General features: G+C 39.1%; 2 protein-coding genes across 3 annotated transcripts in view; one reads left to right on the forward strand and one right to left on the reverse strand.

The window, feature by feature from the left end:
* tecpr1b (tectonin beta-propeller repeat containing 1b) lies at positions 1-15,769 on the forward strand. Its single transcript, XM_060892797.1, has 26 exons — positions 1-39; positions 354-596; positions 704-889; positions 1,524-1,646; positions 2,316-2,438; positions 2,922-3,102; positions 3,248-3,345; positions 4,384-4,485; positions 6,248-6,378; positions 6,716-7,125; positions 7,481-7,587; positions 7,728-7,883; positions 8,460-8,609; positions 9,112-9,269; positions 9,502-9,629; positions 9,783-9,885; positions 9,976-10,072; positions 10,731-10,810; positions 10,902-10,958; positions 11,427-11,601; positions 12,441-12,576; positions 13,567-13,659; positions 13,743-13,849; positions 13,981-14,100; positions 15,060-15,152; positions 15,296-15,769. The coding sequence occupies exons 2-26, from the start codon at positions 372-374 to the stop codon at positions 15,296-15,298; spliced, it is 3,342 nt and encodes a 1,113-aa protein (XP_060748780.1). The 5' UTR covers positions 1-39; positions 354-371; the 3' UTR covers positions 15,299-15,769.
* The window catches only part of lmtk2 (lemur tyrosine kinase 2), a 20,890-nt gene continuing 9,260 nt past the window's right edge, over positions 15,739-27,368 (reverse strand). For both annotated transcript variants that reach the window (XM_060892795.1, XM_060892796.1), the window contains 8 exons: positions 25,428-25,558; positions 23,294-23,378; positions 22,961-23,082; positions 22,320-22,469; positions 19,321-22,222; positions 18,721-18,853; positions 18,369-18,605; positions 15,739-17,858 (listed from right to left, as the gene is read on the reverse strand). In XM_060892795.1, the coding sequence (XP_060748778.1) occupies positions 17,830-17,858; positions 18,369-18,605; positions 18,721-18,853; positions 19,321-22,222; positions 22,320-22,469; positions 22,961-23,082; positions 23,294-23,378; positions 25,428-25,558 (3,789 nt within the window). In that variant the 3' untranslated portion in view covers positions 15,739-17,829. The remainder of the gene's footprint in view (positions 17,859-18,368; positions 18,606-18,720; positions 18,854-19,320; positions 22,223-22,319; positions 22,470-22,960; positions 23,083-23,293; positions 23,379-25,427; positions 25,559-27,368) is intronic.

The following is a 27,368-nucleotide window of genomic DNA, read 5'->3' on the forward strand; positions in this document are numbered from 1 at the left end:
GTGGATGCTGGAGGCCTGCAGACTCTTCACTATTATAAGGTGTAAGTTTCTTTATGGAATAACAAGTTCTGTTTGATGTTCTGGGGCTCAGCTGGCATCAGTTATGGTATTTTGACCGTCGTGTGCCTTAAAACGGTATTATAAATAAAAAATAATGAGTATCAGATGTTTTAAAAATGTAAATATAAAACATTAACTCGAGTAAATGTTATTTCTAATGTTAGATTTAGCCTTTTTTTGGTTACTAGGGTCAAGGTAAGAGATGTAATAATTTTGTCAATGTGTGTGTGTGTGTGTGTGTGTGTGTGTGTGTGTGTGTGTGTGTGTGTGTGTGTGTGTGTGTGTGACCTCAGTTTTGCTAGCACTCCACCATGCCGAGCTCTGTGTTTTGGGCTGTAGATGTGTATGGGAAGGTGTACAGCTTGTGCATCACTAGGGGGCGCTGGCAGCAATGCATGGAGAATCAGCTGGAGCTGAAACGCATAACTGCTGCTGATATGTGCTGCTGGGCCATAGGCTTTGATCAACAGGTTTACCTCAATGTACTCCCCAGTGACGTGATCATACGTCATCAGGAGGAAACCTATGAGAACCAGGTAAATGACTGTACTGTATACAGTACAGTCTAGTATAACAGCAGGCCTGTGCTTCGAGCTAGAATAATGTGTCTTTTTATGTAATGTACTGGATGAATGTCTTGCAGAGATGGAATCCAGTAGAGGGATACACGGACACCCTCCTGCCCACAGATCGCTGGCCGTGGACTGACGAGTTTGGCATGAAGCCACAGCCGCTACACAGCTTTCACCTGCCGTCTGAGAACTGGGAGTGGGAAGGAGACTGGTACGTGGATGATGAAAGCTGTGGCAGAGAGTCCACATCTACTGGGGTGAGTATAATATGGGATAGGACACTGGAATTATATAAACAACATAAGAACAAAATGAACAATAAAAATACAACAATACACTCTCCTAAATTATAAGTACTGTACAGATAGGTATAAACCTCAATAAAACAACAATTCCCCTTAAATTCTGGTGATCCTTTAAGCATTAGATTAAAAAATTGTTAAACTTTCGGCATTAAGACCCACATAGGATCGCAACACTATATTCCAACTCTTAAGATATGATGCACGTATGTACAAATATGTCAGATAGGTCTAACGTGCATTTATTGAACATAATATTAATTTATGAGTAATTCTCTATGAATTTTGTTTTATTCTCAATTTTACACTGGATTAAAAGATTCAAATCACTGCCTTAATTGTGAAAATTATACTATAGTTTATAATATATATAGTTTTTCTATCGACAAATGCAGTTTCATATCTTTTCTGGAGGTGTATGTACAGACATTATGTACAAGGAACCTAACATTTATATAAATATATATTAAAGTGCAATAGAAATAACAAACAAAGCAGTGTGTATATATAGCTAATATCAAAATTCATCAAATGCCCAAAACATTTCCTTCATCAAAGCTGCAGCCAGATGTGCTGTTTTGTCCTGCAGGGCTGGGAATATGCTGTGGACTTCCCTACCACCTTCACTAAAGATAAGAAGTGGAACTCGTGTGTCCGCCGGAGACGGTGGCTTCGTTACAGGAAATATAAAGCACTTGGATTATGGGCCAAGGTATAATCAGGTGTATGAGGTCATCACAGTCAATTGGGATCAATTAGAGCTAATAAGGAGAGAATTTCGAACATTAAAATGTTAATATCAGAATTACATGAGACTATATTCACTGTAAGCATAGACTAGTGTTTTACAATGATATGTTTAGGTGAAATGAATTCTGTTGATTACAGTTTTGTTAGTGAGTAGAGCTTTATTCAGAGAAACAACCAAGAGGATATTTCTTAGCATGATGCTACCATGCCCATGCTTTGCTGTGTGTATGTTATTGTCAGGGTGATGAGCTGTATTGGCTTTGTGCCAAGGAAACCAAGTTTTATGAAGTCAGGGAAACTGATTAATTGTAATTTCTAAAGAAACAAAATTTCAAAGTTTGGGGTATTTCTTATAACACAACCCTGACTGACACATTTCCTGGACTTTGTCCTTGATAACTACTTTAATACTTTTTAGCTAAATTAGGTAAGAAACTACAGCCTTCAAGGAACAGATGTATTTACATTGAAATTTCATGAGACTTTTAGTTGCAAACTCCACTAATCTAATTATGTGACTACTACTACTATATTTATATAATACCAATTATATATACACACATAAACACACACATGTATTTTAAAGAGTAATGTGCGTGTGTGTAATGTGTGCATGTGTGTGTTGGTGTAGGTGCCTTTAGACAAAGGCCGACCTCCTCCAGAGCCCTTCAGTGATATTAGCTGTGGAGGCTGGGACATGGGCGACAGACCAGAGAAACCCGTCTCCCTGTGGGCTGTGTCTCAGCAAGGAAAGGTAAGACCTCTTATTTTTTTAATGAAGACCTGATGCTAAAAAAAAAAAGAACATTAATATTACAAAAATTAATATTATTACTTGGCTTTGAAAGAGATGCAGAGCATGTAACATTTATAACTCTGACTCATTCACAGACCATTTTTTTAACAATCTCAGATTAAAAATTCTCTTTCAACGTATTTTGTGTTGATTTTCCTTGCTTTTTTGGATTGCTGTCTTCTTCAAGAACACATACACATATTTGATGTTTGAATTTAATATTACATATTATATTTTTGTAGTTTCTACACAGAATTTATATTCTGTTATGAAAAAGATGAAGGGTTATGTAAATAATATTATGTAAACATTCAAATAAGGCACATTTCTGTCCACTAGAGGTCAGTGCAACTCTGATGTTTTTTACACTTAAGTATTATAGAATCCTCTCTAAAATAATATGAGACTGCAAGGATGTAAAGAATGTACACCTGTGCTCAGGTGTGGTTTCGTTCAGGCATTCATCAGCAGAATCCAGAAGGCACAGAATGGGAAAACATCCCTGTGCCTGAATCCACTGAAGTGGCACAAATAAGCGCCGGTCCAGGAGACCTGCTGTGGGCCGTGCTGTGGGACGGACAGCTTCTCGTCAGGACAGGCATCCACAAACACTGCCCTAAAGGTCAGTACCTTATGCCGTGTGTCATTCTCACTTCATAATTCTCACTTCATTCATAGTTTAAATGAAGAACACAGGCTGAAAACAGGTTAATGCTGCGTCAGTGATTTCACACAGTGATGGAGTTCCTGGATTTTGCTCTGTTCAGGGACATCATGGGTGATGGTGGATCCTCCAATTCATACCAAAGCTGCCCATGTAGCAGTGGGGGTCAGTGTGGTGTGGGCAATCACCAAGGACAAGAAAGTAGGATTTGCTCGTTTTACACTCTACATATACATTAGCGTTTACTTGGCCTGTTAGTCAGCGATTATGTTACTAGATTCATCCTCAGACTTTACAGATAAAGGACAAGTAGATTTTCACTTTATAGTAGTTTTTACTTATAGTGTTAAAATGTAATCTGAAAGTATGAGACCACTTCAAAGAACTCCCAATTTAAAGAACTCCCTGAAATAATTTTGCATTAAAAAAACAATGCACACACAAATAAAACATAAAAAATGTACAATGGTCGGCAATATATGGGACATTTCGGCCACATATTGCACAACTACATACCATACATAGCAAAGAAATAATTCATTTTACACTAAATTAAAAATACGCTGCATCACAACAGGAGTTGTATCAGTTTTATAGTACAGCACTGGTACTCTGCAGTAACAATAGCTACATTAATGCTACCATATTAAACTGAAGATTTCTTTCAGTGGTAAGTTGAGACAAGTTGATTAGGAATTCTTTTAGACGGTTAAGAGGCTACGAAGCTTGGAATTACACAAGTGGCATAAAACCATTTGCACACTTTCTCCTGAAGGAATTACGACCAAAAAATATATAAAAATACAGTTTGTTACCAAGAAATCAATCGTGAAATCACAGTCTTCTCTATCATGAAGGCTTACCCATGGCAGAAAACGTAAACTATTTCCAAAAATGCTTAATAAACGTCTCACAGAAATCTTCACCATGTCACTGATTATTTTTTTTGCTTGTTATATGACACAGAGTTTTATGCTGTTATTACTGTGTCTAAGAGCTGTGCTGTTATAGACAATGAAACAATATCCTCTGATCAAACAGTTTTTAGAATTCAACAGATTTGTGTGTATAATCAGAAACATCCACAGAGCCATGTAGACAGCAGGGTTTGAATCTGTATAACATTAAAAAAAAAATGTTTATAGTGCATTGTTGATTAATAACATGGTTTGCTTTGTATAAATGATCAAGGTTTTTGAACCCTTTTGTTAAAACTAAATGAGTACATGCGTATCATAGGTATGGTTCAGAAGAGGTGTGAACTCCCACAATGCCACTGGCCTTGGCTGGATCAGTGTTGGTGGGGACATGACGATGATCAGTGTGGGGCCCGGTGATCAGGTGAGGAACAGCAGAGGGCTAGAAATAGTGCTGGGTAGAGGATGTTACAGTCCAGCTATTACATTTCTTTTCCTGTACTTCAGTGCCTTTACAGAAACACAACACAAGCATGCACTCAAGGTCAAAACTGTAGCTTATATGACCGGTATACTGCCAGATGGTACAGAGTCTCGGGTTTATACGCTGGACAATTTTCCACCTCTCTGTAACCGATGAGACGCTGAACTGAGTGGTGGAAAATTGCACTGCAATTATATACTATTGTATGTTTTAATAGTGTTGATTGATTTATAGAAGTTTTTCCAAGTAATTTAAGATATTTCATTTCAAGCAAATGACATGTCTTTCCATTAGCACACAATACGTTCATATTGAAATTTCATTGAATTTTTAGGTGAATTTAGATATTAGATATTATATTCTCGTTATTCTACTGTCTCTCGGTTCACCAGTGACTAGTACACACATTATAAAGACACAGGAAGTCATCAGAGGTGCACAGGTTACATCAGTTTATCAAAGCAGTGAACTGATAGTCAGCATCATGGTGTGATTTGACTGAAATGCTGTAATTGTGTAGTGATTTTTTTTATTTAATGACTCCGGTCTGTCCATGATGCACTGTCGAGAGACGGCTAGGGGCAGGTCTAATTACACTAGCATTCTCACATGCAGAATTATGTGTCATTAGATCCTTTGGCCAACATGTGCATGCAGAGCTACAGACAACTCACACTTTCTCATGCCTCATGCCAGAGTCACATTTCTCTGGGTGTCTTTTTTTTGGTTGAAGTGCTGGAACTACTGAGTTTCATAGTAATGCTTGCTAGAGATGCAAACCCCTCCTTGTCCTTCTCTACCTAGCTCTGTCTCTCTGTCTCTCTATCTATCTATCTCTCTATCTGTCTGTCTGTAATTCAAACCCCACACTTGCCCGTTCTGCACACTGGACACAGCTTATCCCGGCCAAATATATACTCCTTCTATACTCTCAAGCCTGGACAGCCATATGGGAACATATCTAATTTTGGTTTGGCTCTAACACCACATGCTCATATTTCACATTTTATTCCCAGCAGCTTTGGCTATGGTCTCACTTTACTTTAATCACTTTCTTACTTTAATTTTGTTTAACTTGACAATATGTCGTTTATTAGAGCTGAGTCAGCAGATAAAAATGCTGGACGAGGACGTTTAGAGGTGGTGAATGTATGATATACACAGCCTAAGTTTTATAATAACTACGACTTAAACGCCATCACAAACTACATGAATTTATGTAAAGACTCAAAGGTATGACTATTGATATTTACACTTTGATACCAAGCTTGTGTACATTCAGGAGAATATGTCCTGACCTGAATATCTGCTTTAGCTCTTAACTTTTATTGGTTTACGCTGTGGTGCTTAACGAGTATAAAATTTAAGCCGTCTCAGATCTCCGCTTCTGCTAATAGATACTTTGCTCAAAAGGTTAGGCCAAAGCTCCAGACTCATACTGGAGTCCCAGATTCTGTTGTAACATAATTTCATATTCAGCTATAAAAATAACTTGGTAATTGGTTAATCCAGAACTAAAGGCATGGCAGGTTTATGTGAGGCAGTGACCTGTCACATACACCTGTTTAATAAGGGCATGTCAGATCATGATACAATAATGCATTTAAATGATGCCATTTTTAATCCGTTAAAATCTTTTAGTTAAATGTAAAAGATTATTAGTATTTCCTTTCAACATTTATGCTGTTATCATACATTGCAGGTGTGGGGTGTTGGCAGTGAGGACAGGAGTCTTTACTTTCGCCATGGCGTGACCCTCTCTGAGGTCACAGGACAGGCATGGGTTCCTGTGTGTGCCCAAGTGGATAACAGTCATGCCACCAACAAGCCCAGGTAAGTGAAGCACACTTAAAATGTCATTATGACTTCTTCCCACGGTGCCATTTATCACCAGGAGATGGCGCTGTTTAGATACAATCAGAGTGCATATTCCTGCTCATTCCTCTGACCAATCCCAGCTGCCCTGACTGTTACTTTCTCTGTATACAATTTGGTCCAGTTAAGTTCTATGTTAATGAGGTTTTGATCACCTCCTGCCCCCATGAGAGTAAACAAACTTTTTGCTTTGCCACAGGTTTGATGCACACCTCTCCTGCAAATATTCCCAGTATAATATTTATGGTGCTGTATGGCTCTGATTCCCCCACTCTCTCTGTCTTGTACCGCACAGTGATGTTTGCTTCATCAGCGCTCAAATTGCCGCACCTACCGAGGGTTCGGTGTTGGGCTGCGAAGACAGTGCTAACAGTCCCAAAGTCACTGGTGAAAGCCTTGTACCAGCCCTGCTAACTGAACACAGCACTCCTTTGCTTGACGCAGATGAAGAGACGGTAGAAGAGGCTGTTGCGCCTCGCCAGAATTCAGGCAGCCAACCAAAAGGCAGCGAGCTGCCATGGAGTAATGTGGATCTGGCAGAGATGAAAGTTCCCTCAGCCAGTGCGGCAGAGAAAGCTGTAGCTGTGTACCCCCTGGAGCTGGGAGAAGCCATAAAGCAGAAGGAACGGCCACTATGGGCATGGATCACTGCAGGACAATGCAAGATAGATTCCAACACAAACGTCAGCTGGCTGGAGATGCCAGGTACCTAATTAGCGTAATATTTGTATATCGTAATTAGTATTGTATTTTAGTTATGTATTTGTTCTTCATTTTAAAGTGTTTACAGATGTATAATATTTTAGAACGCATTTGATTGGCAAATCAAATCAAACTCTTGCTATTTTCAGGCTCTATTTGAGGCATTTTTTGGCCCTGAAAAAATCTGCACCCAGCTGAAGCAAACCTGCTCAGTTTTGCCCTGTTTTCCAAAAAGGCATGCACTGAGTTAACCGGAAAGTGAAGGCAGTGTTTTCATTTTGTGAAATCAATTGTATTTATGTTTTAAGACATGAAACTTTCTATTTTCTCTCTTTTCTTACTGCTTCCTCTCTCCCAGATGAAGGACCTCTGTCTGCCTCCATCAATCCTGCTCTTAGGGTCTCAGGTGACCAGGGCCCAATGACAGAGAGAACACAGCAAGAGAAAGACATCACTATGGAGCGGGTACACACAACACCTACACCTGTGATATACATTTAAACAGAGGAATTGTAATTAAAGTTATAGCAGGTAGGGTCTTATACTGTATATTCCACTGGACTGTAGTAGTAAGCTGACTATTATAAAGGTTTTTTGTGTACTAGTCTGTCAGTGTGAAAAAAGTGGCCATGTGCTGGTTGAGGGATTGGCATCCCCGTCAGTTAGAGGAGGTGTGTGTGACCCTGGAGCAGGTCAGGGGTAGTGAAGCTCCCCATGACGACATAATCTACCTCTACTATACACACAACCAGGAGAAGAAGGTAAGCAGTACATAATCTGGTGCTCACAGAACAAAATGTGAAGAAATATTTAGCAAACCTCATACCAATTATATACATGCAGTTTTTATGAGCAAGAGCTTGAACTTGGAAACAAATGGAAAACCTATTTCCACAAACCACACTTATAATGAAAGTCTAAAAGCTCAACCCTATTGGTAAATGTTCCAAATTTGAAGTGTGACTACAGACAGTGAATTAACATTGACAGGTGGAAAGTGAGTAAATGAAGTAAAAAAAAAAAAAAGAAGTAAATGACTAACTTTGTGAAAGACTATATGCTTAACTTTGACTGAAGGAATCTCAAAAGGTTAAGAAGATACACCTATTTCACCAACATTTGTGTGTCCCAACAACTGGCCTTTAGTAAACATGATTTCAGTTTTTATCTTTATGCTTGGAAATGTGGCAGAATTTACCAATGGTAATTTCAGATTTCTCATGTGCTATAAGGACATTATAAACACTGGAGCATTTCATTATGCACAAGTCATGTATGTGTTATAATGTAGGTGTGATTTATTTATTTATTTTTCACTCTATATTTTCCTGTCTCAGTATCTTTATGCTGTGATGAGGGAAGTTACAGCTCTCGTTCCAGTACAATGGGAGTCCATGTATGCTCTGGCTATCTATACAACTGAGAGGACAAGGCAAAGATGGCCTATTCTACTAGCTACAGAGTCCCAGCAAGACATGAAGAGCTGGGTAATTCAGCAACAACGCCAAATACTCATCCAGGGATAAGCAAACTGCAACTCAGTGCTTCGTTTAAACGATTTATTCATTCAGGAATTAGAGGCCACAGCTCATCTCATACCCTGTTATATTCTTATAACATGCTCCTACTTAACATCCTGTCAACAGACTTACTGTAGTATTGCTTTATAATAGACAGTTGTAATGACGTACGATTCCAGTATCCATTGTCAATAAGAAGAGAATGATTTCTCTTTTGAGTTCATGTCTGTTTGAGTTCATTCCCCAATGTCTATTATTAGAGCTTCTGCTAAAGAGCTACACAAATGAAAATGTAGTTGAATTGAATCGAGGCTCTTAAAGGCTCTGTTCCAAACACAAGGTTGTTTCAGTTCATGTGAGATCCAAAACCTGCCTCACGGTCATAGTTAGAGTGAATTGCTAGTAATAAAAAAATAATATTATCTGGATGTGCAATGACAATAGTAAGAAGTCTGTGAATTTCCTGCAGCTGTCTCTGTTGAACGAGTCTTGCTGTGAGTCCAGAGCTCTCCATGGCCCTCCATCCAAGCAAGCCTTCTGGGCTGTTACCACCAAAGGGGATATCATGGTGCATGAGCCTTCACCCTGCTTAGAAGCTCCTGCTCAGTATTTACCCTGTGAACAGATGTACGACTTGCTGTTTTATTCCTATTCTTTTTTTTATCCGTCACTGTTTTTTTCTGCATTTAAGAAGTTGCTTGCTGCATGTTCATATCATCACAGTGCCTCCTCTTTCACTACTTATTTGCATGAATTTTTGTTTTTAATATACTGTAGCAGTCTTCTATTACCTTGCTTGGTATGGCATGATAGTGCTTGTGTATTTTGTATGTATGTATGTGTGTGTATATGAGCTCAGGTTTTGGCGTCAGGTCCCTGGCCACCTGATTTCGGTGGAGTCTAACAGTCTGGGTGTGGTTTGGGGCATCGGCTATGATCACACTGCTTGGGTCTACACAATCGGCCATGGTGAAAACCAAGCTCAGGGTAAAACTTTATAATACACCAAGCCTGACAGTTAGAGTTACTATGCAGCCTTGCTTGTGCTTGCCTTGGTGCGTCGCCCTTCATATTATTGGCATGTTAAACCCTTCAGTACTACAGCTGTCCTAGTAACTTTTGATATTCTAAAATTGAAAGTTAAACCAGATAGCAAAACGGATCCGCAAACACTGATTGATATCAGGAACGTTTACATCTATGAGAACCAGCGCTGGAACCCTGTCACTGGCTACACAAATAAGTAAGTCACACCCCATTGTTGTGATTTTCTCTAGCTTGTCTCCTGCTGCTGATTAACTCTCGATTAACTTCTACCTGCTCGACTCCTTAGGGGTCTGCCTACAGACCGCTACATGTGGAGTGATGCCCTTGGACTAAAGGAGTGCACCAAGGATACCACCAAACCCCCCTCCGCAGAGTGGAAATGGGTTGGCCAACACATTACATGTTGTTAATGTCCTAGAGACATAGTGTCCTCTATCTCTTCTTCTATATGTGATCTTGTATATGAAATTTGAATATTCAAATATCCTCATTTTTACTTCTTACTCTGTCCACCAGCACATCTTTAAAGCATGGGTGATTACCTAAATCAATGGGACACATTTCTCTGTACTGGGGGAAAATTTGAAATATATATATATATATATATATATATATATATATATATATATATATATATAATGTGTGTGTATGCATTTCTAATATTTAGGGTCCTGTCTTGGGATCAAAAACAGGCTGGTTTATAATTCAAACAATATAAACAAAAAAAAAAGTTAATTAAAATGACTTTTTTTTCCACATTGAGCCACAGACCTGCAAACAAGATGCAGTTTAAATTAAGTCTCTACTCCAATTAATGCCTAAATTATTAGCCAGTGTTGACCCAGAAAAGACATTTTTCCAATTTTCTCACTAATTTGATCTCAAAATCTCCAGGTTATAAAATGAATGATGATTTGCCATTTTGTGCCACTTTTGTGAGACTTGGGAGAGTGTAAGAGAGTTAGCCACACCTTGGCTATTAGGGAGCACTGTAATAGCAGATACAAATAGAGGTCTCATTTGTTATGTCTATCTCTGCAGGTGACAGACTGGGTTATTGACTATAGCACTCCAGGAGGGACAGATAAAGAAGGCTGGCAATATGCTGCAGATTTCCATGTGTATGTCTTTTCCTATGAGAACACTATTCCAATAAGCTGTAAAGATTACGTCACTGATCAGAGCTGTATTTCATATAACACTTTTATACAGGACATTTCATGGGTATAAGACCATGAAGGACTTCGTTAGAAGAAGGCGTTGGGTCAGGTAAAGATTTCTATAATATTTAACCATAAACATTGTGTTGAATATATTGTACATAATAATATATTTAAAGGTGTAGACTGAAAGTTCAAGACCTTTTAATAAGAGGAGAATTTTAAATATGCCTTTCCAAATTTTTTCCCTGCAATAAATCTGTATAGTGTCTGAATTTCAGCTATTTAGTTCTGCTCTTTGTCCTGAATGGCAGTTCACAAGGTGTACATAGTTTCACCAAAATGGGGTGGGTTCAGTTAAGGGGAAAGAGTGAGGCTTCTCTTCATGTTCAATGCACCTGCAATTCACATCACAAACAGCAGAGGGCACTGGGAATTACAGATTGCTTCTTTAATAGCCTAAAGATTGTTATTTGAATTAAAATTAATTACAATTATTATTTATTTATTCATTATTAATTAAAAATAACAAAAAATAGCCTGGTATTTTTGATGAGCGTGTCATCATTCTCCATAGGAAATGTAAAATTACTATAATCGGACCCTGGCAGAAAGTCCCACCCATCCCTCTTATTGATGTCACCATCCTGCCGTGTCTGGCTCAGACCAGCTTGGAGCAAGTTCCATTGTGGGCCATCAGTGAGAAAGGAGACGTCCTGTGTCGCCTGGGTGTCACTGCAGAGAACCCAGCCGTGAGGGGACACACATCCCATATACACACACACACACACACAAAAAAAATTCAAGCATTCAAATCTGAACATAAACTGTGTGCATGCAAATTCCACCTATAGTTTATTATTATTATTATTATTATTATTATTATTATTATTATTCAGTGAAACTCATTGAAATTAGTTTCTGATCAGTCTCTGAATTAGTTTCTGATACTCTGTGTGTGTGTGTGTGTGTGTGTGTGTGAAAGAGAGCACAACATTTCAACAACCTGAAAAATGTTTGATTTGCAGTTAAGTAATAAAAATCAATATCATATAACAATAACATCTTAGTATTTCACTGATTTATTTAATGCAATTTAACTGTAAATAAAGAGTAATGTGACTAAAATTTAAACCTTAAAATGAATTTATAAAATGTAGCTATATATACAGTTCACATAAATAGTGTCATGATGTAATAAGGAACTTGAAGACAGGGGCTTCTTGAATTTTTTTGCCCTCAAATCACCTCGTTTTGATATTGTACCTAGTTTTATGAATTACACACAGATACTAAATCTGCACTTATTTTATGCACCTATATAATAATAATAATAATAATAATAATAATAATAATAATAATAAGAGGGCAAATCTACCTGTGTGTTCATCAGTAGTATTGACTGAATGTGTGCATCATCAGCATCGACTGCAGTGATATTTCAGTAAAGAGTGAGCTTTATAATGTGTACTTGAGGGTCACCTTTCTCTCTGCCCCAATTAACAGCAACACTTCAAAATCCATGTGTCCTACATTTTCTGCTCATTGTAAAATGTGAAAGCTGCTCTGATTGAGTGTTTCTGTACTGTAGGGCAGCTCGTGGCTCCATGTGGGGACAGATCAGCCCTTTAAGTCCATATCCATTGGAGGAGGACACCAGGTGTGGGCAATCGCACGGGACGGAGCAGTCTTCTACCGTGGCTCAGTTTCAGCCCAAAACCCTGCAGGTGACATGGAGCAAGGCCAGGGAATGACTTTTGTGTTTTATAGCAATAAGAATGCAATGGTTTGTGTTTAAAGATAATATAAGACCTTTTTTAGCATGACTAACAGGACACAACTGAGCAGTTAATGTTCTTAACAATGGCAGCTTGATGTTGTCAGGGACCTTCTAATCAGTAGCTCAATGCCTTAACCACTAAGCTTCTACTGCCCCAGGGGCCAGTGGTGAGTAATCGAGGAACCTAGGTAGTCGATACTCAGTGTGATCCAGTTTCTCTTAGAGTGAACAGGGGGAAAGTGTTGAAAGTTGGTCGTCAGATTCAGTGACAGTTCTTTGCCTCCGACGCTGATAGGATAGTGAAGCACAGCTGAGGCTAGAGGTGTATCCAGTATGGAGAAGGAGAGGTAACATCTTTGTTATTTACAGATATTGTCTTCTTGGCATGACCTTAATTGGACATTTGATACACACAAACATTTTACTACTAAGTGCAAAGTAGCTGGAAAATGGGTAGGAAGCTGCATTGAGCTGAGGGGAGAAATCTTACAAATGGATAAGAAGCTCGGGTCTTTGCTATATGTGGTGGACAAATAGTAAGGTCAAGGGGCAAGAGTCACTATGGAGTTGTTTTGTAACTGCAATGCATAAAATTATTCACATATACGTCAAGAGCTTCATTTAATATTCACATGACATGGGTGCCTGAAATCAGCCCTAGGATGCCAATAGCAGGGTCAAGATCTTGACTAGTGGAAGCCTTATCTTAGTGCCACTGTCTTTTTTTAGAAGATGAGCAATTGGCCTGAGCATCTTGAGTCCCACCTGGTTGGCAACAGGCATGTCACAGTTGTCTTGGGAACATCTTACAGTCTTCCAGTAAGCGCTGAAATCTGTGGCCATTTTAGACTCCGTTTGCTACCACAGAGGCAGTTAGAAGATAAGCTCAGATGACACAAAGCTGATAAATAATGTGTATTTTATCATTGTTTTGCAGGCGAGTGCTGGTACCACATTCCCTCTCCCAACAGACAGACTCTCAAACAGGTGTCTGTGGGCAGGACCTCTGTATTTGCTGTTGATGAAACCGGTGAGAAAGAAAAAAAAAGGGGGGGAACTTTTGCAAGTACTGAAAATGGTGGTTGTCACTGATGTGTCTGTGTGTTCTAACAGGTAATCTATGGTATAGGCAGGGCCTGACCCCTAGTTATCCTCAAGGTTCTGCATGGGAGCTCATCTGTGGTAATGTGTGCAAAGTTTCCATTGGACCACTGGACCAGGTATGAAACCTCTCCCTTCTGTAAAACTCTGTAACTTTAGCGGTTTTGCCCTGCAAAATATAACATGGACCTAACTGACCTTAGCTTGGTGTTTCCCGGTAACTATGATAGCAATGTGAATCATTTTCCAGGTTTGGATAATCGCTGATAAGGTTCCAGGTTTTCCAACAGAGAAATCTGGCACTATATGCCACAGGCTTGGACTGAGACCCATGCAGCCTAAAGGATTATCATGGGACTTTGGGATTGGTGTAAGTTTTCCTGTTTTTTTTTTTTTTATTACCCATCATTTCCCATGGTGCCAAATCTGGCCAAAAAAAAAAAGTGGTCCAAATAACAGATTGAACAAATTGTTTGGTGGAAACAATTTTTTCCCTTAGCCTAATGTACATGAAGGCTAACATACTTTCTTTATAGCATACCACACTTAGGCAAGTACTATCTAAGTAAGTACAGTACGATCCCTTCCATATGTATGAGATCACAGATACCCGTGATTAGTTACTTAGTATGCCTTGAGAGTATCCTATCCAGAGAGCACAGACTCTTGGACTCTTGCTACAAATGTCTGTGGCAACTTTGCTATTGAAACTTATAATCTTGTGACGATAGCAAACAGTTTTTTTAGTGCCTCTCAGGAGCCCTGCAGCTACATGACTTAAATCATTGTTTTTTTAATCAGTTTGTATTGGATAACTATGGCTACATACACAAGTTTACCACATTTTCTTATCAATTTTATCAATTCTCAGCCACCCACTAGCCACATCATCCCTGTCACAGTAAAAAACCTATTATTAAGCACTTGGAGACTCCTTTAATGCTCATTATTAAGCTTGGCTTATTTATAGCAACCAAAATACACGTTCCTGTGAATGAGCTGTTACCATAGAAAAAGCCATGTGCTTCAACCAATGCATTAATAGAAACGTATGATTTGCCTTGCAGCTGCAAATACTGGCAGAGCTGTTATTATTGAAAATTAATCCACACCTTCTGATCACTCGGAATCCAACAGCTTGCTGATAAAAGTAGTTTATTTTTTTATTTATTTATATGGGATTACGGTACTTTATTTCTGGAATGTCTAAGTACAGAACCCAAAACCTACCTAGCTTTATTACAAGGGACATAAAGTGTGGTGCAGAGACACCTACTGTGAGAAGCATGAGTACAGATTAACAGTTAATGTGCTTTTGTGCTAATACAGGGAGGTTGGGAACACCTGTCAGTCAGAGGAAACTCCACCGAGCCCCAGCGCATCACCTCTCCCAGTCCACAGACCAGCAGGAACCAGGAGCAGGTGAAGAGCAATGCTGCAGGGTGTTAGGCTCCTCACTTAACCTTGCCTAACCACATCCCACAGCACTCACTCAGTCTTTTTCTGTTTTTTTTTTTTTTAAATAAGGATTCACTTTTTTAAATGTATTTCTTACTCATTTTCAGTAACCGGTTTATCCTGGTCAGAGTCCTGTGATTTCGGAGTGGGACACCGGTCCATCAGGGGGCGCCATTAGAGGAATCCAGGCACCAGGCGGGAGGAAACTCAAACAGGGAGAACGTGCACAGAAACCTGAAACTTAAGTGGTTTAACTTAAATTATGGCCCACTGCTGCTACTTTGAATCCTTCATCACTTTTGTCTTTAAAGCATGTTATGTCCTTTTATACAGTTACAGAAGACTCACAGTTTTAGTGAATACTGATTTTAAACACTATATTACTGATTATTTTCCTTAAGTGTGTATGATGCATGGGTGTTGTGTGTGTGTGTGTGTGTGTGTGTGTGTTTTTGACACAGAGATAGAAAATTTCTTTTGAGCCCAAAGACATGTACCTGTTACAATATTTTACTGTTAAACTCTAAATTGATGATAAAACACGTTCAAGTGAAGTCAAGGTCATTTTTAATTTATTTCCATAATAAACAGTGTAATTATTTATAAACAATTCATTCAATTACATTAAGCATGATCATCAATATGAAGTAAAAATATCCACATTTTTAAAATTTACAAGTATAAGGACATGACCTGCATTTTCTCCATTTTTTTTTTTCACTTACTTCAAATGAAACCATTTTTGATCATGTTTTAGACTGTGATATGTCGCACTTTAGCTTTAAATTACAAAATGTTATCTTACCCCTAGTACATCAATCATTCCCAATTTACAGACAGAAATAACATTTATATACATCCGTACAGCTCAACATTAAGTTACACTTTCAAGATGTGCAAGATTAAGCAAATGTATATACTGCAAAATAAAACCAACAGATTTCCTTAAATAAAATTTCAAGATCAACTAAAAGAGTGCTGGTAATACGTACATCGTTCTGAAACACAGAGCTTACTTTACTGAATTACAAAAGTAATTATCTTCTACATACCCCATCATGTCTTTCTTTTCATAATTCCATAAACAACAAAAACATTCATACACTTCAACAACTCGGTTCAATTCTGTAGCTTATTTAAATGAGTTCAAAACCATGCACATACCAAATGAAGGGAAATTCTTTACTAAACAATGTTTGGCTGATTTAACCGATTTTAAATGTGGTAATAATACGTAAGGAAAATACAGTATGAAACGTTTAACATCTGTTCGTTAGCCTCTCTGTAGTGTAACACCAGGGCATTTAGTAAAATATATGTATACCTATAGGAAGTTCTTAAATACCAATCATTAAAGTGTTCTTAAGATTTCTGGAAGTTTCTCATGAAAGTGTTTCATAATTATATTACATTCTAGGTGAAGGCAAGATGAATGAAAAACTCAGACAGTGACATGATTAATAAATACATCATACAATCTAAAACTACAGGGGAAAAAAAGAAAGTTAGCTGCTCAGCGGCTTTCCACCATCTTGAAAAATTTTGGTTCGTTTGCATAAAAAAATGAAGGAAATGATAAAACTGTCCAAGTTTCAAAGTTCTCTTTTTTTCTCATATTTAATACATCTGCAGACGCATGATCCTCAAACACTTTTGGAATATTTTTTTTTCCTATTGTGACTTTCATATTAAAAAAAAAATTTATTTAATATTAAAAAATATTATAATGAATAATAATTAACATGCTGTTAGTGTGAGATACTACCCAGTTTGACAAAAGTGTGTTTTAGAAGACTCTTCAGGGGAAAATGATGCTCCTTACCTCCCTGTATGTATGGATATGGATGTTCCTAGCACTGGACTAATAGTAAAATCTTGACAGAAACGCAGCCATGACGAGCATTTAGCCAAACAGACACACTACATACCTCTGTCCTTTTAGAAAATTTTGTAATGTTAACTTAATTTCAGTAATCATCCCACCATGTTTCTCATCACACAACAAAGTTGACAAGAGTTTCTGCTTAAGATACAATAAATTGTAGGCCACCATTAGAAAATGTACAGTCAAAACGTTGTGCAAAAATATCTTTAGCTGTGAGTGCTGCTCTTATTTCAAAGCTAGTTCTTAACAACAGATAAGCATGACACGCTCAGCACATAAAATTTAGTGTTTTCGATCTAAAAGCCAAGTACCAGAAGAGAAAGTTTGCACAACCGTGCAGGAGCCTATTGGCCGTGATCTGTGAAAAGATCGGCTCAGTCGTCCAGTGGAAACGTCAGCAAAATTTATATGAAATATCCACACACACACAGAGAGAGAGAACAGAGAAATGATTCAGGAAGCGCTTTAAAGAAAAAGCATGTCAAGCACAATAGGTTCCTTTACTTCCACAGACTCAGACGGTTCATGGAGATCACTATCAGGGGTCAAAGACAATAATGTTTAATCTCCTGACGTGTAAGAAGAGAACAAAAATAGAGGATGTCGATGCCAGTGATTTACTCTGTGATTGTGCAGTTTTTTCTTCATTAACGCTGCCTGAGAAGCTCATCACAGCCTTCAAGGCAAGTGTCTAAATTCTCATTAACACTTACAAAATGTGTCCTTTTAGCCCAAATACTGCATCCAAACAAGTCTTCAGTCTTTCTCTCCATCTTCACTGCTTCCTGAGCAAAAGAAACCAAGACAGATCATCATGGGTAGAGATTCGCAATATTACATAAATCCAAGGCAAATATTGGGCCTCATTTATCAGGCTTTTAGCAAATCTGCCTATTTTTTATTAGACAAGATTTACAAAAGTTTCACTGAATATCTATTAACGTTAATTTAATGTGTGGTGTATATAATATAGCAGTTAGTTAGTTAGTTAGTTGCTATAATTTACTGCCATGTCAGCTACTGAGGCTATCTTCATGGCAAGAACGGTTAATAAGAACTAAAATAACCTAAATATAATATAGCAGTCACCAATTAATGATTAGATTCCAAGCAAGTACCAGAGACTAATAAATGATAATGAATGACTAATGATTTTTATGACTACTAAATTTCCTGCTGTGAATTCTGCTGTGACTCATTATGAACACACTAGGTCTTATCTAGCTTGAGTCATGAGACCCCATGTTTCTTTGCTCTTCTGGCTAAATGTTAACCCGCAAGTGTGACTGACTCACCTCCTTGTTCGATGTCTGAGTCTGTGAGGTGGGTGAGGGAGAAGCTGGCGATGTTTGCTGGAGAGATGGAGAAGCGGGAGTACGTGGTGGAGCTGCTCCAGCTCTGCTCTGAGGAGCGGCTTGCAGGGGGTGGGGAGAAGTATGCTGTCGTGGCCTTGCTTGAAGTCTGATCACTTCCTGACTTAGGGAGAAAGGAGGGGTCTGGAGAGAAGTCATCGTCCCACTCGAACGCACCACCTGTGAAGCAAAGTTAGATTTTTCAGGACTTAATGCGAAGGAAACGTTTTGCAAACGCAAACATTAATAATAGATCATAAGAATTTATGTATGAATTTGTTTTCACTGCCATTACCTTCTTCATCTGTGGAGCTTTCAGAGTTGGGAAATCTGTTTAGGTAACTGGAGGAGGCCGATGGGCTGCTAAACTCAGACACCTGGCTGTTAGAGCCTGAGATATGCTCTCCAAGCTCCTTTGTTGGGGTTTCCTGTTTGGATAGGAATTAGTTTATAGTCACTGTGCAAAAAATACACAATACAATATAAAATAGAAAATAGGCACTTTATTACTATCAATGGTCACTTTATTCCGACTACTTAATGTGAATTTCACTTGGTGTATTTATGTGTAAAAGTGTATTGTTATTGTCTGTGGTTATATGTCTGTGATTAGGTGTCTGTTTTTCTTACACCAATCAGGAGTAACGCTCCTAATTTCGTTGTATGTGTAATACAATAACAATAAAGGCATTCAATTCAATTAAAAAAAAAAACAAGTTTCTAATAGTTTTTGTATTTTACTTTTAAATTCTTTGTAGCTAGTTTTTGTGTGTGGTGGTGTGACTTTCTATTAGTCTTTCTATTATTTTTATTATATGTAATAACCCTGTCATGAAACTGCCTACTGTTAAACTCCCTGCGAGAAATTATATATTTGTATATATAGAAATTATACCTGGTCAAAGAGGTAAACAGTGACATCATCAAAGAAGGACACTGCTCTTCTGTTTTCTGTGTTATTATTCGATGCTGTTGTGGATTTATCCATCTGGAGCGATTTAGGTTTTAACAAGCTCTTAAGGTTGCAGGCGTTGCTGTTGTCGGACACTATTACAGGAACAGGATGCTCGACGTCATCCTCGCTCTCCGAGCCGGAGCTGTGCAGTCTGTATGCACGCATGTCATCGTCTGAATCATCACTGTTCTCATCCTCCTCGTCAGCCTCCATGCCGTCTTCTGAACCTCCAGTCACCGTAGCTCCTTCTAGCTTTCCAAGAAATCTTCCTTCCATATCAGGCTCCTTTTTCTTTGGGCCTTCCCCATAGGTCCTCACCAGTTTTGCATGGACTACATTTTCGGCTGAAGGCATTACTGAGGTAGAGAATGTGTCTTCATGAGCTTCGGGTTTAAAACTGGAATGAGGTGGATATGTTAAGAGTTCAGAGAAGGATTCCAACCCCTCTTCTTTCCGAGTTAGATCAGATGCTGGCTTTTCTTTATCCGAGTCTTCTTCTCGACTCAAGACAGTCTGTCTGGACGCGTTTACGCCAGCATCGATTTTAGGACCAACATGTATTTGCTGATCATCAGGTGCTACAGTTTCTGGGAGAGATGAACGCCTTTCTGTTGACGCACTCATTTGATCGTTCCCAACCCAAGGAGATGCATCAGCACGCGTTCCACCGCTGACATCGTCGCTCTTCTTATCCAGTTCTTCATTGTCAGAGAAGTAAGCAGAGTCTCTGTAGCTTCCACCAACAGGTGCATCACCAATTTCTTGGTGCAGACCATCTCCATTTTCCTGAACATCAGGTACAATGTCCACTTCAGACACTATTATTTCTGGAGGAGTCAGCGTGGCAGCAGCATGCACTTCTTTAGCAGTATTTAGATTTTCCTCTGAGACATCGTCTGTGCTTGGTTGAGAATTCCACTCGGGTGATTCAATGTTCTCTGTTTCATATCCACTGTCTGCAGGTCTGTAAGGTGGCTGGAGCTTATGATTGAAATGATCCAGTGTTTTCTCATGCCCCAACTCTCTATGCATCTCTAACATCTCTAACGAATCAGGGGTTTCAGCTGCATTCCCAAGAGCTGGTAAAGTAAATGAAATGCTGTCCTCCAGAAGGCTGTCCTGGCTGATCTGGTCCAAACAAGAGTCCAAGATCAATGGTGAGGATGTATCCTGAGAAACATGGTTGTCCACAAAACATTCTTCCTGAGCTTCTTGTAATGGAGCCTCTTCGATTTTGCTGAGAACATCCCCATCTGAAAGAATTTCACTGAAGGAGTCACTACTTGTTAAGCCTTCAGTTATACCACTATCTACTCCTGAAGATTCATCTACAGGAGAAGAGAGCTGGCTCTTCTGATTAGAACACTCTCCTACAATTCCTTTGTCCTGGCTGTTCTCCTCAGAGACAGTGAGGCATTCTTCAAGGCCAGAGGTATTGGCATTTGTGCACAAATTGTCTGTGGTGGCAATTTCATCATTAAACTGATGACTATTGGTTGGATTTAAAACAGCGATCTCGGCGCTCTCAGAGGTAGACTCAAGAGTAGAATAAATCCAGCCATCTAATTTAGCAGTTTCCTTATTTGAAGAGCCAGTGATTTCTGGCAGCTGGTTGCTACAGGTTTCTTCTGACGAGAATATATCTGAAGGCACCAGTGTTTCACTTTCTTTTAAAGGTGATAGGAAATCTCTTAAAATTGGATTTACCAAGTCCAAGAATTCCTCCCTAAGCTGTGCAGAAGTTACTACAGATACTGAGGAGTCATCAGTACCATTCAAATTATTTGCAGCATCAACATCATCAAACAGGCTTAGCGCTACATCTGTTGCCTGCATGTCTCTGGACTCTGGAAGAACAGAGCTCTCTTTAATTAGGCTGTTTTCTTTTAGGAATACAAAGTTGTCAACCAGTTTCTCTGTGTTTAGAAGCTTTATTACATCTGCATTCCCTCCATCGAAGTCTCTTGAATGAACAGCTTCTTTTTCTATACCAAAGAAAGAAGTGCTCAGACTTTCATTTTCCGTTGTGCCCTTGGTGTCTCCATGAAAAGTCTGAATCTCAGGAAGCTCCATGAAACCACTTCTAAAAGAATGAGGTTCCTCCAATTTTGAATCTTTCTCGCTGAAAATGTCTGCTTGGTAAGGGCTCTCATGTTCACTTGAGGACCATATATGGCTGTCTTGAAGAAACGAGTCTTTAGAGTCTATGCTCTGATGAAAGAAATCTGCATCTGTGCTAGACTCGTCTAACTTAACGTCCTGCAAGATGAAGTATTGCTCCTTGTTTGAAGCAGTTGCTCCCTCGGCACTCTGACTATCCATGACTCCAAGGACACTTTCATCTTGCTCCTCTAACTGAATGTAGTACTCGTTCCCAGAGTGTCCCTCCCTTGCATCAAACACTGGCAAGGTCCCTGGGACTCTTTTAGCCTCTGCTTCAGTCTCAGGAAAGTGAGCCTGGATGTCTTGCTGTGGCACTGGAAAGAACATGCTGTGATAATTGAGAGTTGTTTCCATGGAAGACCGAGTGTGGCTGTCATAGTGGTCAAGTCTTGCAGCTTCCCATACATACTCAAAACTAAGACCATGACTCGTCTCCGTCACAGTGAGTAACTCATCCGGTTCTCGTCCATCGTCAAACTGCTCTAATATAGGGAAGGATGAATGGCTGACAGTAGTCTGCCGGGCGGTAGGATTAGGCTTCAGAGAGCTCCAACGTTGCTCAAAGTCATCTTCGATTTCTTTTTGCCCCTGCATCCGGAGGTAGGTGAGCAGCCGGTGAATCTCTTCAGCTGTGGCCCTTTTGTCTGCAGGAAGCCAGCAAAACTGCAGTACCTCATACCTGCAAAAAAAATTCAATGAAATTAGCCTCAATTTTAAACAAAACTGTAGAAAAGCACATACATTCTTTCGCTCGCAGACAGCTGTGACAGACTTACCATCTTTCTGAGTAAGGTAGATCGAGGTGGGGCTTTAGGAGTTTGATCTGTTGATCTCGGATGACATGGTGAAGTACCTCTTTATCTGACAGATGTGTATAAGGATGTGTTCCCCTCTCAAACAGTTCCCATAAGGTCACACCCAAAGCCCTGAAAACAGAATTCTATTTTCACTCCTGAAATTTTGCAACACTATAAAGCTATAGTACTGACATGCATCAGTGACACTACTAAATAATAACTCAAATATTAATAGAAATGTAGATATTCATAGATGAATTACACATTGTACTTTTTCTAACCACTTACAGTACCATATAATATTGTGGAACAGTCACAGCTTTGAAACAGACCAGTCAAATTTCACCAGCCTGTTTTTCCCTCTCAGTTTATGAGACAGAAATTCTAGCATCATGTTACGACGCAACCAGAAAGCCATCCATCCTGAATTTAAAATCAATTTTCTTTTTTTTACAAGCAGTGATATCCAATTCCCTTGAAATTTGTTACTGCATAAATGATAGTAAATTGTTACAAGGGTGTTAATGTAAACCTAGCAGTGAACACGTTCTGATACAACAGTGTGGTGGTAGAAATGAAAATAGTGATGCCCACAAGTAATGTACACTAAAAATACCTACCAAACGTTACCAGGCTTAGTTTGTTCGGATGTTATAACACCTCCGTGCAATTCACCTACAAGCTCCGGTGCGAGCCATCGCAAAGCGACACACTGGTCCTCCTCTGTGGTGATGTAGTCCTCCTAAAAATAAGACCACCAAATATGCAGTTCAAAATACATCGAGGTTACATGTATTTAACCAAAATATATTTTGGCATCAAATAAAAATTCAAGAAATAAATGTTGCACATGTACTGTTTTATAATATAATAGTAATGTTACAAAAAATCAAATGGGGCTAAATATAATTGTGATTGTAATTGTGTGTCTTGAGGAGAAAAGAGAAACTCACTTTAAATCTTGAGGAGCCAATGCCATAATCTCCTATTTTGACAGTCATATCTGTTGTAAGATAACAGTTCCTCAAGGCTAAATCACTGTAAAAGGAGAAAGCACAAAAAACAGAAATTGTCAAGCAAATTAGAGGTTCTTCACACTCGCAACTTAGCAAAACTTTAAAATGGCACATCATAAACAGTTAACTAGCCATTCAAAACATGTAAAATGCTACACTACACGATGCTGGGGTGCAAGCTGCTGTTGCTAAAACATTTTTTAACCGAGCACATTATACATTTGTGGCATTTGGCAGACACCCCTATCCAGAGCCAATTACATTTTTATCTCATTTTATACAACCAGCAGTGGTGGCTTGGTGGACATGGGATTCAAAATCTAAACCTGTTGACCAACACCATAACCACTGAGCTACCACATCCCACATTATGTGCACCGGTATGTGAAAACACTGACAAAGCCCAGAGCAAAGCCTTCATACCACTTGCAAGCTAAGACAGACAAGTACGAGACAATGACTCAGACTAGAATAATATTTTTTTTGTCAATATCTTTTACATCATCTTGTACCTCAAACAGTCATCTAAACAATTCGGTTTCTAGGCAACCAAAAATAGGGCACACAGGACATTTGAGCTTTTACTTTCCCAGTGGGATGGCTAATGACTTTACAATCTGTCCATCAATAAAAAGGTTCAATTGCAGAAATCTAAAAATGTTCACAGATAATCTGTAGTGTTGATTTTGTCTGCAAACTAAGTATTAACATTTGTGACCCAAAGTACACAGATTGCTAGAAGAGTTTCCTCATTTCCCCTAAAACCCACAGCCAACAAAACCATATACTACGAATGCCATGTACTAGAAATAGACAACAGAGATTCTTGTTGTTTCTGCTCTCCCCCTATTTACAAAATCACTGATGCTGGAACTTTTCTCTCTCACTCACACAGCACCAGGATATTGTTCCCAGGGAAGAACAACTATGCTCAGAAAGGTAACGAGACATATGGTGGCTCATTCAGTGTGAGCTCATGATCATTGGGGCTCTGATTACAGTCTGCCTCTGCCACTGTCTCTAAATGCAAGTTCCAGGAATGCAAAGAGGCTCTTTCACCTCGATGCAAAAACATCGCTGACACTAGTGGTCTTCGCTTGAACTGTGAGGGGCTGCTGTCAGGACCACTGAAACGAGTGTAAGTTAAATGTACTGACATTTCAGTCACTGTATTCTGCCTTTGTCAAATGTCCTTCTTACAGACGATTATACAGTCACACAGAGACATAAAAGACATAAAGCATTTTTTTGGGTCATACATGGCAAATCTAAGCAGGACTACTGCTCAGTTTGCATACAGCATGAAAGAAAGTATACAAATAACTGCAAAGTAGTTCCAATGAACCTGAATATCCAAAGCTGTTTTCAGATGTTCCAATACTCCTCAACTATTCAGAATGACTATTTCGTAGTTAAACTGGTGCTACCTGTTGCTCTCTCATCAGCCTGTAGTTGTGAGGAAAGAGTGCGATCTGCTAAGTTGCTTGGGGTCCCTGTTACACGGCTTCCCTTTCACAACACTAAAGCTGGACGTAAAGCAGTAGCTCCTGTGGGAGTCGCAAGCAGAGTCTTGCAGTAAATCGCCTTTGTATCCCAAAAGCAAAGGGACACATTTTTCACCAGTACAATACTTAATTTCTAAATCTTAAATAATCTCTGTGATAAGTTGTAGTGGTTACAACCATGGCCCAACACACACACACCCCCAAAATATAAAAGGGATCCGTTTACACTCAAATCGCAGAATCATCAGGTCTCTGTGCAGAACGACAGACGACACCCAGCAATCCCTAGGAGCTGTGTAATTGGACTCCTTTGCATGTATTCTGAGCACGCAAAAGACAGCCCCAGCCTTACTTTCACCAGACAGCATGGTGGGTAAAAATTTAAGTGAAACGATGCCTTTAATGGAAATCAACCTTTTTGTTTGTTTGGTGTTTTTTTTTTTCAAAAAAGTTAAGATACAATGGAAAATCTGTAACAGGAAGGTCACTTGTCTGTGTCGCTTCATTGTACCACAAGTTGTATGTGTTTTCTGTCTGTGTGAATGGGTCAGGAATAGAAAAATAACCTGTGCAGGAAGTTGTGCTTGTGCATGTGAGTAAGTCCAGCAGCAATCTCGCAGGCCATCTTCTGCAGCTGCAGCAGCTCTCCATTCCTGTACAGCCATTCATGCTGAGTAACGTAGCTTCTCAGATCTCCCTGCACAGCAAACCACAAATCAGACATTATAAACGCATATTGATTCCACTGCAGCACTGCTACAAGAAACCTTCACCCACATAGAATTAACAAGTCCACTTGCTCATATGTTGAGTCTGCACAAAGTATTCCCTGTGAAATCTGCAGGTGTTCTACTTAGAGTTGGCCACTGAGGGGCAGCAATCGCTCTCTGTACAGCTACTTGTACTGCTGCACAGGGACAAGAACCAAATAAGGGAAAGGCAGTTTAATGGAGTATGCTATATGCTGTGTCACAGCAATTTAAAAATAAAAAGAGCAGTGGTCAGACTGGCTTGCATGCTCTGGGGCTGTTCCTCTGGGTCAGGTTTCTGGACCCACAGGCAAAAGACCAGTTTAGGAGACGAGAGCAGCTCAGACATCTTCTGGTGCCAGCAGGGAAAGCCAGGGTTAAACCATTTGATTACGTATTAACTAATTAATACAAAATCATAAAACCTCTGAGAATTATCACAATATTAGAAATGTAAACATTTTGCAAATAGAACTTAACATGAAATTAAATGTACCCCTTGAACGCATGAAATATACATTAAATTATAGTGACAATAAATTTTGTAATATGATCCATTTTAAATGCGTAGAAATGATCCTCTGGTTGAATATAATAACGATGGTAAATGGTCATTTTTTTGTGTACAAGGTGTAATCGAGCAACATTTTTACCATGAGAGCGGAAATAAAAGCCTACGTACTCCCGGCAATATAACAGAACAGTGATATTAACATGCAAATCTTAAACACCTGCTGCTGGGGGAGTCTGGTTTTAAAGGTCAAAATTGTCACCCACAGAATGCAGAGGCAGCGACACTGCACCCACTGCTACACCCATATACAATACATTAGAATCTTTCAGCAAAACTGTCAAGCCTGTGACCGGCTCAAGGAATGATAGCTAGCTTTGTTTACATGCAGGCTCAGCTGCTTTCCAGGACTGCCTGATAACACAGCGATGCTCCTTATTCTTATAGATATACAGTATAATAGACCACATATGTTGCAATATGCATCCTGTAACATGTTGCGTTGCATTCAAGCCGAGTACGCTTATTAAATAACACGTGGTGTACAAGTGGATACAGTTGATAATGAACAGGTTGACGTAATTACAGAGCCATTGACGGCTGACTGTGAGGGAAACTGTGAGTAGTTAGCATAACTGCATGTGCATAATGCTTCACTGAGTGAAATCTTGTTTCACTGTCAACAACTCCTCACACGTTTCTGTCAACAACAGACAGAGCAAACGCATAAACAGTGTTCAGCTGTGGTTTAGACTAGCACATTACTTATACCAAAGATCTGCTAACTGCCAAATCAACTCAACTTCTCAGCTAAACGATTGTGTTAATGGGAATGCTACACTGGTGTGGAAATTCTACTCCACTCTAATCTGTAGCCAAAAACCAAAGGGCTAATAAAAATACCATAAACACTAAAAGCTAAATTACTCAGAGCAATTTCATAATCCTGTATTTTATAACGAATTAAACCATAAGCATTGATTATTAGAATGACATAAAACAACTTTACTCCCTTCATATAATATAAAGCAATATATTTTTTTAAATGAAATTCTGTGGTCGTAAATTCCTCAGTACATACACATGCGTGTGTGTTGCCATACATGCGAACATGCTCGCATACAAACATACACAGCGGCCCCTGAAGACAGCCTTTACAGGAGAGACTGTCACTCAGTCGGGCGGCAACTGGCATTCTGTAAAGCTGCTCCGATTGCACCTCACAGTTATATTTCTGTCTAAAATGC

The sequence above is a fragment of the Tachysurus vachellii genome, chromosome 18 (assembly GCF_030014155.1).
Source record: "Tachysurus vachellii isolate PV-2020 chromosome 18, HZAU_Pvac_v1, whole genome shotgun sequence".
Lineage (NCBI taxonomy): Eukaryota > Metazoa > Chordata > Actinopteri > Siluriformes > Bagridae > Tachysurus > Tachysurus vachellii.